General features: G+C 43.0%; 1 protein-coding gene across 1 annotated transcript in view; it reads right to left on the reverse strand.

The window, feature by feature from the left end:
- pdlim7 (PDZ and LIM domain 7) overlaps nucleotides 1-18,198 on the reverse strand; it is a 150,320-nt gene that overhangs the window by 52,176 nt on the left and 79,946 nt on the right. The window contains exon 5 of the mRNA XM_038793545.1: nucleotides 3,508-3,518. Coding sequence (XP_038649473.1) covers nucleotides 3,508-3,518 — 11 coding nt within the window. The remainder of the gene's footprint in view (nucleotides 1-3,507; nucleotides 3,519-18,198) is intronic.

An 18,198-nucleotide genomic window follows, 5' to 3' on the forward strand; every position in this document is an offset into this window, starting at 1 on the left:
AGAACTTGCATTTTTATAATGCATTTAATGACCTCGGGACATCCCAATGTACTTCATGGCCAATACATCACTTTGGATGCGAGTCACTGCTGAGATGTAGGTTCTAGCCATTTTTGCCTAGCTTGTGCCACAAACATTTGAGATAATTTGCTTCTAATGATGTTGGTTGAGGGATAAATGTTGACTGGAAGGTCAGAGGAATTCATTCCTTGCTCTTCTTCAAATAACCTCATGGGATCTTTTACATTCACCTGAGAGAGCAGCTGGGGCTTTTTATAACAACTCATCTGAAAGACAGCACTGCCAACAGTATCAGTCGAGGTTATGCAGTCAAGTCTCAGGGGTGGGGCTTGAACTCAGAACCTTTTGCTTCAGAGGCAAGATCGCTATCAGTCACTCAAAGCTGACATTTAAAACCTTCAGAAAAATCTAGTAAGTGCTCTAACTGCAATCAACGGCAGAAAGGCTACATTTGTATGTACCACTTTGGAGAAGGACCTGAATTTTTACAATATCTTATTACAGAATGGTTCACTAAAAACAGGAGATTATGCATTAACAGCCATCTTGCAATAACTGCAGAAAAATAAATGACAGTGTGCAACATTTTCTATTTATTTTATATAAATTTAGAGCACCCAAATCTGTTTTTTCCCAAATAAGGGGCAATTTAGCATGGCCAGTCCACCTACCCTGCACACCTTTTTGGTTTGTGGAGGCAAGAGCCACACAGACAAGGGGAGAATGTGCAAACTCCATATGGACAGTGACCTGGGGCTGAGATCAAACCCGAGTCCTCGGTGCTGTGAGGCAGTAGTGCTAGCAACTGTGCCACCATGCCGGTCAATATTTTCTATTCATAAGGCAATCCGGAAAACATAGGCAACATCGGTAGATAAATAAAAATGACAGCAGCCAGCTAAACGGCAGCTGACACTAACCAAAACTTTGTTTTAAATTTAGAGGACCCAAATATTTTTGTTCCAATTAAGAGGCAACTTAGCGTGGCCAATCCACCACCTAACCTGCATATCTTTTGGGTTGTGGGGGTGAAAGCCACGCAGGCAAAGGGAGAATGTGCAACCTCCGTACAGTGACCCGGGGCCGATTTCTACACACGAGGTCTATGATGTATTTTGGGTTTCGTGCTGGTATTGCTATTTCTCCTGCTAAACTTGGTATTTAACTTCAAAGTTTAAAACTGGGAAATAATTTTTTGAGATATTTAGACATTAGATAGGCATAAAATCCCGACAGTGCAGAAGGAGATCATTTGGCCCATCGAGTCATCACCGACGCTCTAAAAGAGCACTTTACCTTGGCCTCCTCCCCCTCCCCATAACCTCATGGCCAATCCACCTAACCTGCATGTCTTTAGACTGTGGGAGGAAACCACAGCACCCAGAGGAAACCCACACAGACACAGTTAGCATGTCTGGTAGAAAAGAGCATGTCTGGTAGAAAAGAGAAGCTGAGCTACTGGAGTTTAATATTCTAATACATAGTAATTAGGAGAAACTAGAAATTCTCTTACTTTTTATGTCTATCAATTTAGCTGGTAGTTTTTATGAGAGATTGGGACAGTACAGCACTGGAACATCGTATTACATCTTCCAGGTCTCACCAGAACAGTCATATACAAAACCTGACTTCAGTAAAAGGTCACATGTAGAAGTTTATCAAATTGTCAACAGTTATTTCGACCAATTGGCCAAGCAACATTCAGGATTTCTTTCTCAAAGTGAAAGGCTGTAAATAACAATAACATCACAGATGCAACTCAATAATTTTATAACATTGTGTAACTCTGTTCATATTAACTCCATTTGTTAGTTAATCTCACTACACCAAATAGGTGAAGAATCAAAATTGCCATGGCTATTTTCATTGTTACTGATGGCTCACTACCCAAATACATCACACAAGTGCACCACTGAGTCATGCAGAGCAGGAAATTATAACAAGAGCAGGAAACCACTTATAACAAAAGGTGTCCTTTTAGCTGGAGGTTTATTTCACTACAATACTAAAAACAAATTAGATCATATTTTTGTACAATTAATCATTCAGAATGCACACTAAACTGACAAATGTTTTATAGTTTTGCACATGCCAAATCTAGTTGATACGGAGAGTCTCCTGGCCCCCTGCATTTGTCACATAACACAAGAGTGTTGTGGCTGATGATGATTTCTCAGGGCAACATTACTTGGACAAGAGACGGAACATAGTAAAATAAGGAAACAAAAGATACCAGACTAAAAAAAATAAAGTGAGCAAGCCAATCTCGGTTTTCGTCAAATCTGTATCAATTCAAATTATGAAACTAAACACAAATTCAAAGCGAAGTAGAATCCGATTTTCCAGTCCAAAAAGGAAGGTCAAGTTTATTCAAGTTAAAACTATGCTAAGATTTGCACTGCTTGCAACAAGCTGCAACATGCCAAAATTTCAAAAATGCAGAGTTGTCCTTTTTTAATAAATGCTCACTATTCACATTCCACACCAAAGGCAGAAGGTTTAAAAGCCAATCACGTTCAGGACAGGTTTTTATGTTGGCTCTGCTTACCTATAGTCACCAAGATCATGAAGCATTTCTTCACCTCGAAGAACATGAAACTTGGGACGATTCTCAGATTTATCCTCAATTTCACTGTCAGTATATTCCAGTACAAAAGTCAAAGTTAGAATAAAAAGCAAGACATGAGTTAGAATAAAAAGCCAGAACAAACAATGGGGAAAAAAAGATTAACAGAAAGTGAAGTAACTAGAGGAAATAATTGAAAAATGTCCATAGATTTCTAAATCTAAGTGTTTTGCGATGAAAGCCGAGAACAAAAGCTTCACTAAATTGTCAACAATTGTATGAACATAACATGCAATGTGCATATTTTAAATGTCAACTTTCAAATAAGAGTTGGGAAATTAGATTTTTGACTTATAGATATGTGAAAAGGTGTCGGACAGTCTCAACTAAGGACATAACTTGCAACCATTGTTTCAAAACACACACAGAAGTCACGTTAGGTATTTCAATATATAAAACAAACGGCTTTACAAACAACCAGGTTAAAGATATTCTATTGAAGGCTTACAAGGTATTCCACGCATGTTTGGAAACAGAGAAGTCACAGACGTCAGAACAATGTGTAAACCTTGTTCATTATTGCTCATCTTTTAAAAATTATATTAATTCTAAATTATGAACTTAATTGCTGCAGCTAATCAAGTTAGCATTTTCAGAGCTGGCCGTTCCAGACATTCTTAAGTCTGCTTGAAAAGAGCCAAATACAGCTACTCAAATACTCAATATGCATTCAAATTAACAGTTACATTGAAAGCATCTCTACATTGAAAGCATCTAAGTCCAAACAGCAAAGGAGACAAAAATAGGCAGGAGTATTAATAGCTGTAGGTTGAAAAGTGGCCAAAGACATGGGACGGGATTCTCCGGTCGCCAACGCCAAAATCACGTTCGCCGATCGGCTGGAAATCAATATTTCTGACCAAATCAGGGGCTTGAGGCCCGCCCCCCGATGCTCTGCCGAGTTCCCGGTGGCGTGGGTCTCTCATGGTCTCATCCGTCGGGAACTCGGCGAGACGGCTGTGGATACAGTCCAGCACTGTCACAAGTCGGGGGAGGGCCCAACTTGCAGGGATTTGCCAGGTACTGAGGGCGGTCCGGGACCTGCGAGCCGGCCAAAGGGGGGCCACAATTATCGCAGGCTGGGTACATGAGCGACCGGCGCCATGTTACACGGCACGGCCGCCGCCGTGCACATGCACGGCCACGGACCCAACAATTCTCCGGGCCATATCGGCAGCTAGAGTCGGAAAACGCCACCGTTCCCACACCGCCGTGGGGTCATAGCCTCAAAATCAGAGAATCCAGCCCATGGTTTTAAAGATTATGAACATACAAATCAGGAGGAGGGGATTTCGCCCCTCAGCCATTCAATAAGATCATGGTTGATCCAATTTTAACCTCAACTTCGTATTCCTGCTGAGCCCCTTGCTTACCAAGCATTACTTTTGCCTTATACGATATCTAAAGACTCTGCCTCAAGCACCTTTTGAGGAAGAGAATACCAAAGCCTCACAACCATCAGAAATAACTCTTTTCTCCCTTTGTTTTCGTCTTAAATGGTTCTAGATTCTGCCATAAGAGGAAACATACTTTCCATATCCACCCTGTCAAGTCCACTCATTATGATTAAATCAAATTGCCTCTTATTCTTCTAAACTTCAGGGGATACTGCCTGTTCAGTTCTTCCTTATAAGACAATCTGCCTATTCTAGGTATGAATTGAGTAAACCTTTTCTGAACTGCTTCCAAAGCATTTAGATTTTTCATTAAATAAAGGAGACCAATTTCATTCACAGCACTCCAGATGTGGTCTCAACAATGCCCTGTATAGGCAGCACAGTGGCGCAGTGGGTTAGCCCTGATGCCTCACAGCGCCGAGGTCCCAGGTTCGATCCCGGCTCTGGGTCACTGTCCGTGTGGAGTTTGCACATTCTCCCCGTGTCTGCGTGGGTTTCTCCCCAACAACCCAAAGATGTGCAGGGTACGTGGGTTGGCCGTGCTAAATTGCTCCTTAATTGGAAAAATGAATTGGGTGCGGAGGGGCTAGGCCAGCGGCGGAGTGGTTTGCACCCCGCTGGCCGGCGCTGAAGGCCTTTGGCGCCGCGCCAGCTGGGGCCGAAGGGACTCCATCGGCCGGCGCTGGTCCTGCGCATGCGCCGGAGTGTCAGCGGCTGCTGGTGTCATCCCCGCACATGCGCGGGGGTGGTTCACCTTCATGCCGGCCATCGCGGAGGACCACAAGGCCGGCGCGTAGCAAAAGAGTGCCCCCACGGCACAGGACCGCTCCCAGATCGGTGGGCCCCGATCGTGGGCCAGATCAATTCACCTACCTGCAGGGGGCTGGCAGGGACCCGGGGAGCTTCACGCAGCTTTGGCTGCTGATATGGGCCCACACACTTCCAGTTCCGAATCTGTGCATGCGCATGACGGCCTTGAAGAACGCGATGGCAGAATCAACCGAAGGACCTGAACCAACAAAAGTCCTACCGATCTGCCCCGCGTCGCTCCATATGACCCGCCCGATCGCCACACCGGCAGCCCACAAGGCCCTCCCCGGTGCTTGATGCCCCCCGTCCTGCACCAGGGCGGCTGCGGACTGGGAATTTGGCCAGTCAGGACCGGAGTATCGCTGGGAGGTCCTCTGGCAAAGGCACCCCCAGCCGCGTCACGTAATTCGCAAACAATTCTCCAGGGAGCGGTGCCGGGCCCAATTTTCGGGTAAATGTCAAATCTCCGCCTTAACGGCAAACGCAATTTCGGCCTGGGGCTGCAGAGAATCCAGCCCCTTAAATAAGGATTAGACTGTATTTTAAACAAATTGGGGATGCTGGGCGCGATTCTCCCATGCCGCGCCAATGGGGTCTGGCCCGCGATCGGGGCCCACCGATCGGCGGGCCAGCCTCCCCAGCTCCGGCCCTACTTTATTACGTGGCCGGCCCCTGAACCCCTACACCATGTTGTGTCGGGGTCGGCACGCTGAGGAAGTCCCCCACGCATGCACGGGTTGGCGCAGCCCAACTGTGCATGTGCGGGTTGGCGCGGCGCCCATTTGAAGCAGGGGAGGCTGGAGCAACGTGAACCGCTCCAGCGCCGTGCTGGCCCCCACATCGGTAGTCCCCGCGCCCGTTTCGCGCTGTCGTAAATCACTCTTGTCTCCATTTCGGAGAATCACGCCCCCTGTGTTTATGCATAATAGTCAAGTTGAAGTTAATGAGAGATAAAATGTGGCAGGAAACATTTGGGCAAGATGAGGCTGAGGACAATTTCAAACATATTGAAGCCATTGCAAAGTAGAAGGTGTAAATGACAATTTCAGTGCATAGGAAGTAAGGTAACTTTGATGTGATCAAATCTTGTGGAAATAGACACCTTAATAATAGTTAAGTTTAAATTTAGCTTATTGTCAAACTGAACCTTCATATGGCTGGGTTCCATCAAAGAGGTAATTGAGATGACAATAGAATCATTAGGCAGGATGCAGGGCTTCGATGGAAGAAGAACAGAATAGTTCAGTTTTGCCACAGATGGTTTTGCTTTCGTCAGGAATGGATTGATGAAAACTTCCAACTGCTGCTGCTGCTGCTGTTTGGGTTATGAGCTAAAGTACTAATTGATGCAGTCGGTTGATAGGTGGTGATTGGATGGAGCAAGCGGCATGGCACTGACTGAAAGTCTGTCACTCTAACATTGTTAGGTAGGACGTAATGGAGTCTACAGATATGATTGGCACAATGGTAGGTGTGAACGGTCTGGCCCTTGTTTCTGCATATTTCCCTTGTACGCCTCCTTTCATTTCGTACCAATTGAAATAGTACATTTGAGGTGCTTCAGAAATTACCATCACTGTTAATTGTAGTTGACTGCCTGATCACTTCCTGTACTCCATGAGGTTGTACATATTGTGTTCTCTTTTTTCCAGCTCCTTCACTAAATTACAGTTGAACATTTAGTGACTTAGCAAACCATGTTGTTATTTTAAGTTTCACAGAAACACAAAACTGACAAACATTTCTCCATAGGAAAGTGATCGTAAAATGTTTCTTTAAATGATCTGAATAGTTCCACAACTATAGCTAAAGATATCGAACTGCCACAAATTAAGCTTCCTTTAGATTATTTTTGTTGGTAAGGAGTGCATGTTGTGGACAAAAAGCATCATTGCTTTCCTTCATGCATTATAAATTAAGGATTTTTCTGCTGTGGCATATCCAATCATGGTCCCTGAAAATTTGTCCACATAGTGTACAGGACACTATCTGTGGAAAGTAAACTTGTAGTGTAATGAGGAAGCCCTATAACTGCTTTCTGATCTTCAATGGTCCATCATAAAAGCACTACAGAGAAATAATTTGTGGCAGTGGAAGCTGTAGAATAATGAATATTATTGTATCACATACAGTTTGAACACCATCCCTGGTGTCATGAAGCCTCTGCATTATAATCTGTCATGGCGCAGTTGAAAAATAACTTCAGTCTAACGGAGGCTTTTTGGTCTTGGTCAGTTTAAAATGAATACCAATATCCAATTTATTGTGTTGAAAAAAAGATTGTTTTATCTTTTCTGCTTTGGAATTATCATGTGTTCTTGAATTTTAAGAATTTCGTGTTTTGAATATAACTGTCAGCTACCGAGTTATAAACTGCACCCCACCACTCAAAACCCTCTCATGCACTGTGGGTGTATCTGCACCACATTGCACTGCAGCAGTTTAAGGTGGTGGTCCACCACCTCCTCCAGGGCAACATCTGTTGGCCAACAATATTCACATCCCATGAATGAATATTTTTTTAAAAAAAGTTATAACCTTTTGTGATTGTGACCAGAGTGCTGTTATCCTCATTTTTCTTTGATCTCTCTACAACATCCAACAGACAACCATTCTGCACTCATTCACCTTAATACCATGGATCTCTCAGTGCGCATGGCACAGTGGTTAGCCCTGCTGCCTCACAGCGGCAGCAAGCTGGGTTCGATTCCAACCACAGGTTTGCCTTTCTCCCAGTGTCTGCGCGGGTTTCCTCCGAGTGCTGTGGTTTCCTCCCACAGTCCAAAGATGTACAGGTTAGGTGAATTGGCTATGAAAAATTGGCCCCAGGTGCGGTTACAGAGATAGTGTAGGGTTTGGGCCTAGGTAGGATGCTGTTTCATAGTGCACACTCAATGGACCAAATGGCCTCCTTCTACACTGTAAGGTTTCTATGGTTCTCGCTTGGCCCCACTCCTATTCGTCACATTCTAAGCTCATTTGCCCCAACAATGTCTCCTCCTACCCTCAGTGATTACTTCAGGAAAGTCCAAAGATTTCAACTTGGCCACCTCGGTGCCTATGTCCACGCCAATATAATTCATAGATTTAAGTCAACATAACTAAACTTTACCTCCTTTCCCCCAATCGTAAGTCCACAGCCACCACTGTGTTTTCTCGCTGCTTGCTCAATACAATCATGAAAGATTTGGATTTTTCTTCAATTCATTTCTGGCGAGGACAAAGCGATCGGTGCAAAACTGAACCATCCTGGTCATCTCCTAACATCCAAATATCTCACTGACAAAATCATACTGCAATCTCCAAAGTAAAGGGGTCATTAATAGAAGTTATCTGCTCCTCACCTCAGCACTCGTGACATCTGCCAACTGTAGCTCTGTACTGGCATCCTTAAATGGTGTATTATTCTGTTAAAGCTTATAAATATTGGTTTACATCATAGATACGAGATTCACTTTGTTCTGGGCTACTGACAGCTTTTTTTCTGCCTTTCAATGATTAGAAAGGAAATAATACAGGTTCCTAAATACACATTCAGGTGATACCAAATGCTAACTGAGAGATGTTTGTGTGCTTGTCTGAATGATTATGTGGAAAACATTTGATGGAAAAAACAGAAACAAAATCTGGGAAAAGGAGTTCTGAAGCTTCCCCTCTCAAATGCAAGGCTCTCCAGAATAACTGCTCTAAAGGGAAACTGGGGCTTCCAATTTGAGCCCATCCTCAGTTTAGGTATTTGTCCTTGTATTTACTGTGCAAGCAGAGACGGACAGGAGTAATGACAGGCCTGATTAAAAACAGTTAAAGAATTGGGTTTTAAGAAATGCATTAATGTCATGATTAAGCAAAAGAAAGTCCAGAAAATAGGAACAAGACAGTTGAAGGCTCTGCCAACAAATATGCAGAAGGAAAGAGGGTAAAGGGTCGGATAGCATGGTAGCGGATGGCAAGCTGCAGAAAGTTGCAAAGTTAGTGTCGAGTTGGGCAAGGCGATGGTGAGGTTAGCAAATGAAGACAATGGACAGGATTCTCCATTTGGGAGACTATTTCATAGAATCAAAGAACTCATAGTGCGGAAGGAGGCCATTCGGCCCATCGAGTCTGCACCAGCCACACCTCCACCCTATCCCCACAACCCAACCTAACCATTTGTGGACACTAAGGGCAATGTACCTTGGCCAATCCACCTAACCTGCATGTCTTTGGACTGAAAGAGGAAACCGGAGCACCCGGAGGAAACCCACGCAGACACGGGGAGAGGGTGCAGACTCCGCACACAGTGACCCAGTGGGGAATCGAACCTGGGACCCTGGTGCTGTGAAGCCACAGTGCTATCCACTTGTGCTACTCTGCTGCCCAGGATGCAAGGATGAGTTGACTGTTTGGCGGCAAAAAATTGGTTTCAATTGTCCATTCGTTAACTGGAAAAACAAACTTGGCTAATTTGCAAATAGCAGACACACAAGTGACATAAACAGTTTTGACACTGAGCAAAATGGGGGAGAGCTAAAGGTTGTGCTCAACAACATACATATGAAAGCTTATTCCATACCCATGGATGAGCAATGAAACAGCTGTACGGTGTGATCGGGTTTGACATGGGCCAGCAGAAAATTTGGAAACAGTTGACTACAAAACAAACAAAGTCTTGGGTTCCCTTCACCATAACAACTTTGATAAGCCAGGTCACCCTCAACCACATTTGTTTCCTGCTTATAGAAGCATGGTCACAACATTGACACCTCCTGTTAAGTTAAGATGCCCTGGAGCACCAAACAAGTAATCCTTCCTGCATTCACCTCAAGCAGTAATACTTTCTCTTTACCAGCCAAACAGGGAAATGTTATTCTTCTGTCAAGTGCCCACCCTTTACAATGCACGGCCTTTTATTGTTTATTTATCAAACACTTTGACCCTTTGTTGCCTCCAGAGCTCAGTCCCTCCTATAGACAGAACAATACACATTGCTTTAAAAGTTCCACAGAATCTCTAAAGTGTAGCAGGTGGCCATTCGGCCCATCGAGTCTGTACCGACCCTCCGAAAGTGTACTCTTCCTGGGCCCACTCCCCTCGCCCGATCCCTGTAACCCCACGCGTGATATGATTATGACCAATCCATATATAACCTGCACATCTTTGGACTTCGGGAGGAAACCAGAGCAGCTGGAGGAAACCCACACAGACATAGGGAGAACATGCAAATTCCACACAATCACCCAAGGCCGGAACCGAATCCGGGTCCCTTTTGTGAGGCAGTAGTGTTAACCACTGTGGTGCCCCTACGCCATGCTGCTTTGTTACTTTATGTGTTCATCTAGTACAAAATATCCACTTTCCTTTGAATAAATTTCAATACCAGACCCATTGCAAGCAGTGATCATGTTATGCAAAGACAATTCGAACTACCCTGTATCAGTATAGCTAGAGTGGACACATTTTAATGTTCGAATGCTGAATTTCATTTGAAAACTTAGATGATATGCAGCATATGGGACTGGTTTAGCGCATAGCTAAATAGCTGTTTTTTAAAGCAGACCAAGGCAGGCCAGCAGTGCGGGTTCAATTCCCGTATCAGCTGCCCCAAACAGGCAACGGAATGTGGCGACTAGGGGCTTTTCACAGTAACTTCATTTGAAGCCTACTTGTGACAATAAGCATTTTAAATTTTTCATTTCAATTTGTACTGAAGTTTAAAATGTTACTGTGGGCACATATGTACTGTGTGCTATTAAAAAAAAACTTCCGAACTACAATCCTTCAGCAATTTATATCTTTGGAGTAAAATGGTTAATGGCTCGGAGTTGATGCAATGTCTGCACATCTTTGATGTTTTTTTGCATTTTGCATGAAAAATGATGAGCTACTCAAAATCTGTGATCTCTCCCTACGAAAATGAATTAGAACACGCCACCCATTCCAAAACATACAAAGAAAGAAATGTACTAACTTGATTAGTGTATCCACCTAAAGAGAAAGAAAGGTACAAGATGAGTTAAATAAGAATTATAGTCAACAGGTAAAGCTCTCAAATAAAAAAAAAGAAAAGAAAATGGCAGTGAAAATAAAGAATAGTAGCCAAGATCAAGGAACAGGTACAGATAGAAGAAGGATTGGTGAACTGGAGGAGGAAGAGAGTAAAGAGCAATACTCTGAATAACGATCAGGTTTGCTGAAAGGTTAAATTGCCCTTCAGGTTCATTTCAGTAGTTTGCAACTCAAAATTTCAGATATCCTGTTCACATCTTTGCACATGTGAAAGTAGTAGAAGATAAAAAAAAACAAAAGTACACACTTCCACTCTTCCGGGTGACGCAGAAAAAGTATTCAGAACATTTAGTGTCTTTCCTACGCACAAGAATAGCAGATGGTATAAAATTCAAAATACTCTTGCTATTATAAACATCCTGAGGCACAGCAGACTTGTGATACAATTTGACTAACTATTTGACTAACTAGACAGGTCTGTTGACTGCATGTACTCAAAGTCACAGGCAGGTACATCCTGCAATTCCTTTCTTCACGCAGATTATATATCATAATTCATGAGAAAAGCAAGTATTTATTTTCTTCCCTGTTGTTTTACTTCATAATACAAACAGAATAGGAAATCGTACTGACAATTTACACTCCCCAAGCTCTACTGGAGTCCCATATGCCAAAACATATGCCAAAGAGAACAAAAGAATGGAAACTGTAAACTGTCTCTATTTGTAAGTAGAGTACATCGAGAGGTACAACACTTTTTTTAATTGCAGTAACTGTTATTCGGTCAGCCAATCACAGCAATAAAAGCGAACAAAACTCACCTCTTAGCATATTCCTACTGTTGCATTAATCCATTCATTGGCAAGGTGCACAAATTATATTTCAACATGGATAGCCTGCCTCTAATTAGTGAATATTTAAAACTGACAAAGCATTGCCAGGCCTGAAAAGGAGCCCCATTCATATTGAATATGTATGAAATACCCAAAAAGCAATATGGAAGACCACAGAATTATGTGCAGATATGAGGCACAAATTGTCAGATGAAATTGTTTTCGGTGCAAACACAGACTGGACAAAAAAGTGAATCAGCAGCCTATTTGGCATCTGCCTGATTTATTTTCTTATGGAATTTTGTGCCGTCGCTGAAAACTAATTTGGCAAGTGTAGCAATTCAAGGATGGGCAGCCACCGAGTATTAATAATCTTTTTTATTGTCTATATTATTGTCACAAGTAACTTCATTGCAGTGTTAATGTAAGCCTATTTGTGACAATAAAGAAAGATTATTATAAGTAGGCTTTCATTAACACTGCAATGAAGTTGCTGTGAAAATCCCCTCATGCCACACTCCGGCGCCTGTTCAGTTAGAAAGAGGGACAATTTAGAATGTCGAATTCACCTAACAAGCACATATTTCAAGACTTGTGGGAGGAAACCACGCAGACGCAGGGAGAACGTGCAGACTCCATACAGACAGTGACCCAAGCCAGAAACCGGACCCGGGTCCCTGGCACTGTGAAGCAACAGTGCTAGTCAATATGCTACCGTTTAGCAACTATTTATCATCAGGAATAAACTATATACAGAGTATAAGAAATGTGCCACCGACTACTTCAACTCCATCCCAGACTGGTTGGACAAACCTGTGCTGAACTCCAGGATTCGCACCCAACTGGCCGATCAGGTCATATGACCCCCTAAATCTCACCCCCCCCCAATAGGGTAGTTTGCTACTATACTAAGTTATGTTACGCTACCAGATTCTCAAAATTTATCCATGTAAATTAAAAAGCTAGCGGTAGCTGCATTAAAATTGAGACGGATAAGTCCTTACGGGGTTAACAAAAGCTCACTGGCATGAAATTTCATCAAGTAATTAAATCATCTGTTTTTGTCCTACAAATGAGATTCTGTTGGCTAAATACTTACTTTTTAAATTGATCAAAACATAGGCCAGAGTTTGGCTTTCAGGTGATCCAAGAACAACATTCTGTATCACCGACTGATGTACATATTGATACATTTTGACAAACACTGCCATCAAGGCTCGTTAATTGGAGCAGTAGGTATGCATTCAAGAGGCCCAATATAGGCCAAGATAAATATATGCCTTTCCAAGTATGGACCTGTGTTAGGTACACATTACTGCACACTTGTAGAATATGACCCTGACCAGTTAGCTCATTTATAATTTCTTAAAAAGGAAGTGTCAAACTTGCACATATGTTACTACAGCCAATCCTCAGTTCCAACGCGGTAACCTCATACCTACCATACTGTTGCATGCACTTAATCAACAAGCGCAGATCAGAAACCCAGAACACCTTGGACTAATCAAGTACAAGATAGAATTCAGAAAACAAGCATCATTTAAACCAAGCATCATTTAATTTGTGCAGAAATATTCTAAAGTACTACACATAATTTAGCTTTAATTAGATAGGAGAATTTTATATCAATTTGAAATTCAAATGTTACCAGCACAGTTGGTGTTCCAAAAATATTTTGGTAAATGAATGTGAAACAAGGCAAAAGCAAATTGTAACCTACATTCGCAAGGCAGTGAACAGTCAAACACTTTGTTCATAAGGTCACATCTTTTTATAAAGTTTGACCAGTCATGCATCATGCTGAAGGCATTTTGGTGTAATTTATATTAATACATGGAGTGCAACAGATCAGAATTTCCTGGGCATTTTCATAAAAGCAGTGCTAATTTGAGAGAGGAAAATCTATTGCTAAATCATTGTGCTTTTTAATTCAATTTGGTTGTCCTCATCATTTTATCAAGGAGTATCACATTAAACCTGGCCTAAAGCCATCTGCGCATCTAGCTTTGAAATGCACCAGTAGATACCACTCAGCAAATCACAACTTAACAGTGGATCTTCCTCTCCACTGCAGCAATTTTGAAACTGCAATTTATATTTTGTTGCGAGGTTCGAAAGCATGTTTTGACGTACCCATTTGGATGCTGCAGTGTGGATGCAGTCGAGCTGTGCTTTTCTGTGGCTATACCATATTGCAGTTGTGTCTGAGATGCAGGTGTGTTGCTAGGCAAAGCAGAAGGTGGAGTATATAGGGATACAGGTTTGTAGCTCACTGACTTTATTGGTGTCCCTGAATTTGAACTTTCCGAGGTTGTAACACCAAAAGGTCTTGCTGTCTTATTCAATGGCATGCTGGAATCAAACGAGTACTTCGGAATGGAAGATGCAGCAAACATAATATCCTAAGCAGAAAAAAACACACAAAAACACCACAGGCAACATGCAGTTATACAGTTATCCAATGTCAAAACACAAGCACCATTAAGATATTTGTAATTCTTATTTAAGAATGTAATTACATAACAGTACAAAACACTGAATTTTCAATTGAGAAATATAAGCCCCACAAACAGTGGTTGAGGGTAAATAATTATTTTATAATATATCTTTATAATTTTCTCAATTATCCCTGGAGAATAGTTTCCTCACAACAAACTTCTTTCACTGCAATACATTCCAAGAATATTAAGGCAACTGGTAGATAGTTGCACAAAAATTAAAGACATTAGCTTAGGGGTTTCCATCTGAATCCTTACCAATAGAATTTGCCACTCCATTACACCAAAGGGGGAGATGCAAGGGATGGAAATTGCAGGCAGGTGAATGCATAACTGGACACTCCTTGTTGAGATGCAAAGTAAATTAGAGACAAAAAGTTACAAATACTAATTCCCCCGTGTGAATACGATAAGCACCAGCAGGCCAATTTGCTAAATTGTGAAAGCACAAAGCCACCAAAATCTGCCCACAGTCCTATATATATAGTCGATAACTTTTAACATTGTAAACAAGGCCTTGCCACCATTGCAGCATATATCCACTATACTCCTCTAGCCAGTCTGACAGCAGGATTTGTTGACCTCAGAATCAATCCGATACTTCTCCCATTGTTTATTGGACTGATTCATGCATGAAAAGCTGGCTCATGTAGCCTGAAGTGCCTAATGAGCTGGATCAGTCTTCAAAATCATGAAATAACAACAGCCAGAAAGACCATTGAGAAAAGTTAAAATATGGAGGAACACCCAGAGATTCATACATACTATTAGACACTGTGAAAGTTCATGGAAAATTTCAACATATTTTAGTGTGCTAGGGTGGCATGGTAGCACAGTGGTTAGCACTGTTGCTTCACAGCGCCAGGGCCCCAGGTTCGGCTCCTGCTTGGGTCCCTGTCTGTGCGTAGTCTGCATATTCTCCCAGTGTCTGCGTGGGTTTCCTCCGAGTGCTCCAGTTTCCTCACACAAGTCTCAAAAGACGTGCTTGTTAGTTAAATTGGACATTCTGAATTCTCCCAGTGTGCCAGAACAGACGCCGGAGTGTGGCGACTAGGGGGTTTTCACAGTAACTTCATTGCAGTGTTACCGTAAGCCTACTTGCGACAATAATTTTATTTTTAAAAATAAATTTAGAGTACCCAATTAATTTTTTCCAATTAAGGAGCAAATTAGCGTGGCCAATTCACCTGGCCTGCACATTTTTGGGTTGTGGGGGCAAAACCCCCCACAAACACACACAGGCACTGGGCGAATGTGCAAACTCCACACGGACAGTGACCCAGAGCCGGGATCGAACCTGGGACCTCGGCGCCGTGAGGCTGCAGGGCTAACCCACTGCACCACCGTGCTGCCCCTACTTGTGACAATAATAAAGATTATTAATAAAGATTATTAAAGAAATACTAATTAACATTTTTTTTTAAAAATTGGCAATGCCATGCAGAAACCTCTTAGGAGTATCATTACCAACACTGCAATAAACCTCCTTTAGTGCATTTGGCAAATAAACTGACTTGATTAGGTTCACAGCTAGATAATGCATTCCAATGTTACCTTGATATTAACACTTCTGCATAACAGACTCGGAGGAGTGGGGAGATACTCGGGCGAATTGCATTCCCCTCGACATGAAAACTCTAACCTAACTCAAGAGTTGAATTCGAAGCACAGGGATCTCAGGGGATTGTCAGTTTGGAAGGAAATTACAGATAATAATAATAATCTTTATTGTCACAAGTAGGCTTACATTTACTGTGAAAATGTGAAAAGCCCTTTGTCGCCATATTCTAGCGCCTGTTCGGGTACTCGGGAGGGAGAATTCAGAATGTCCAAATTACCTAACAGCACGTTTTTCGGGACTTGTGGGAGGAAACTGGAGCACCCGGACCTCGGGTGAGCACCATTTAGTGCTGGTCTCCACAAACAGGGTTAGGCAGAACAGCACTTGAGGTGTCTCCCAGGAGATCGGAGACCCCCAGGTGCATGCCCTTTGGACAATGTGGTACCCTAGCATGGTTGGTGCCACCTGGTCACCCTGGTAGTGCCAGCCTGGCACTCTGGCCATTTAAAAATGGTGTCCCAATCTCTAAGTACACTAGGGAGTTCCGGCCACCCTGGCATTCAGCAGCCCTATAGCTGCCTCTGAACTGTTTCCAGTTGTGACAGATCTGACTCCAGCAGGCACCATCCCAAAACCACCTCCCCAGGACCAAGATTCCATTATTTGGTGCACCTTTTCTTGAGGCAGGTGCAGCCAGGCGGCATATTTCATGACTCTGCGCACTCACCTTACACAGAACATTGAACATACAGTGCAGAAGCAGGCCATTCGGCCCTTCAGGTCTGCACCAAACCACTTAAGCCCTCACTTCCACCCTATCCCCGTAACCCAATAACCCCTCCTAACCTTTTTGGTCACAAAGGGCAATATATCATAGCCAATCCACCTAACCTGCACATCTTTGGACTGTGGGAGGAAATCAGAGCAACCGGAGGAAACCCACGCATACACGGGGAAAACGTGCAGACTCCGCACAGACAGTGACCCAGCGGGGAATTGAACCTGGGATTCTGGCACTGTGAAGCCACAGTGCTACCCACTTGTGCTACCATGCTGACCTTGAAAATCCGGGTCCTAGAATTTCTTCCACTTGTTTCTCCACAGAGCAGGTGTATGAGATATGGTTGGTTGCCATAAATGTTTCAGGTGCCTTTTTCACATGGGTCGTGTCCTGACACATAGCAGCTCCTGGTCCTCACACTTTGTCGCAACACATATGCAGTTATTGGATGAGGTTTGTTTGAGAGACTGTGTTGTTATCCTAAGGCAGCACTATAAACTACAACAATTTTAAGTATGCCTCTGCTCACTGTGCCCAATAACATATGCAACTGCAGATCATACGCAAGAAGAGCATATGGCAGCAATGAGATTGCCAAAGGGCCAAATAATTTTTCACCAATATCGCCCCGAAGCCAGCCCAAGTTGGAAGAGCTATTTTCCCCCTCCCCACCACCCAAGTACAAAATTTCAACACTACAAATTATTTTAGTTGACAATACATGCAGAACATTATTACACAAGTCCTTCAGAAATAAAAAAAAAATACATTGGCCTCAATTTTAACTCCTGGTCAGGATCACAGCAAAGAAAGCAAGTGCAGGAGTGGCAGAAGGCAGGCAGGCTTGGGCCACTTCTATGGTCAGGCCTCATTAACATTCTGTTTGCCATTTCAGATCAAAAGAAGTGCAAAGAGAATGGAAAGTGGCTACTTAACTGTTAAGTTTAGGTGGGAGTAAGTTGCTGCCAGGGATCCACAAGAATGATTCCTAGCCGGAGGAAGGGAAGGCCAAGGTCTCCTTGTAGGGCCAGGAGGAGCTGGGTCCTGGGTTGTCCTCCTGTTCCTGATGGGGAAGCCATCACTCTACCCAGTGTCCTTGCCCAGGCCTCTAGCATAGCAGTTCAGGCCCCAATAAAATTAACATAGTCCAATCTGAAAATTTCAAGAGAGCCCAGGCAGCTTAGTGGTAATTAGGTTTGGGCAGGATTCTTTGCCACCTACAATTAAATGCTGTGGTTGGTGAGTTTGAGTGGAATGGAACAAAGCCTCGGGGGGGGGGGGGGGGGGGAAGAGAGAGATGAGAAGGAGTGGAAGGATTTTTTCCTGCATGTTCACATTATGTCCTTTTGTCACCAAATAGTTAATGGCAACAATTGCAGTCTTTGTAAATCCAGAAATGTAAATTAATACTTTGAGAGCTTGATCTGCAATGAAGAAACCACTCCTTATTTTGGTATGTAAACAATTTAAATAGTTTTCGGGCAACTAAACAGAATTTAGAAGTAGCTGAACTTCCATTGTGTTTCTCCCTTCAAACCCCCCCCCCCCAACCACCCCCCAAAACTCCTTCCATTTTACTGAGCTTGACACAAAATCTGCACGGAAGTTTAAACTGCACAAGTTGATTTTCACCAAACTGAATTTTGGATATCTGAACATTTTAGCTAACAAAGTTTTCCATAAAAT

The sequence above is a fragment of the Scyliorhinus canicula genome, chromosome 4, assembly GCF_902713615.1.
Source record: "Scyliorhinus canicula chromosome 4, sScyCan1.1, whole genome shotgun sequence".
Lineage (NCBI taxonomy): Eukaryota > Metazoa > Chordata > Chondrichthyes > Carcharhiniformes > Scyliorhinidae > Scyliorhinus > Scyliorhinus canicula.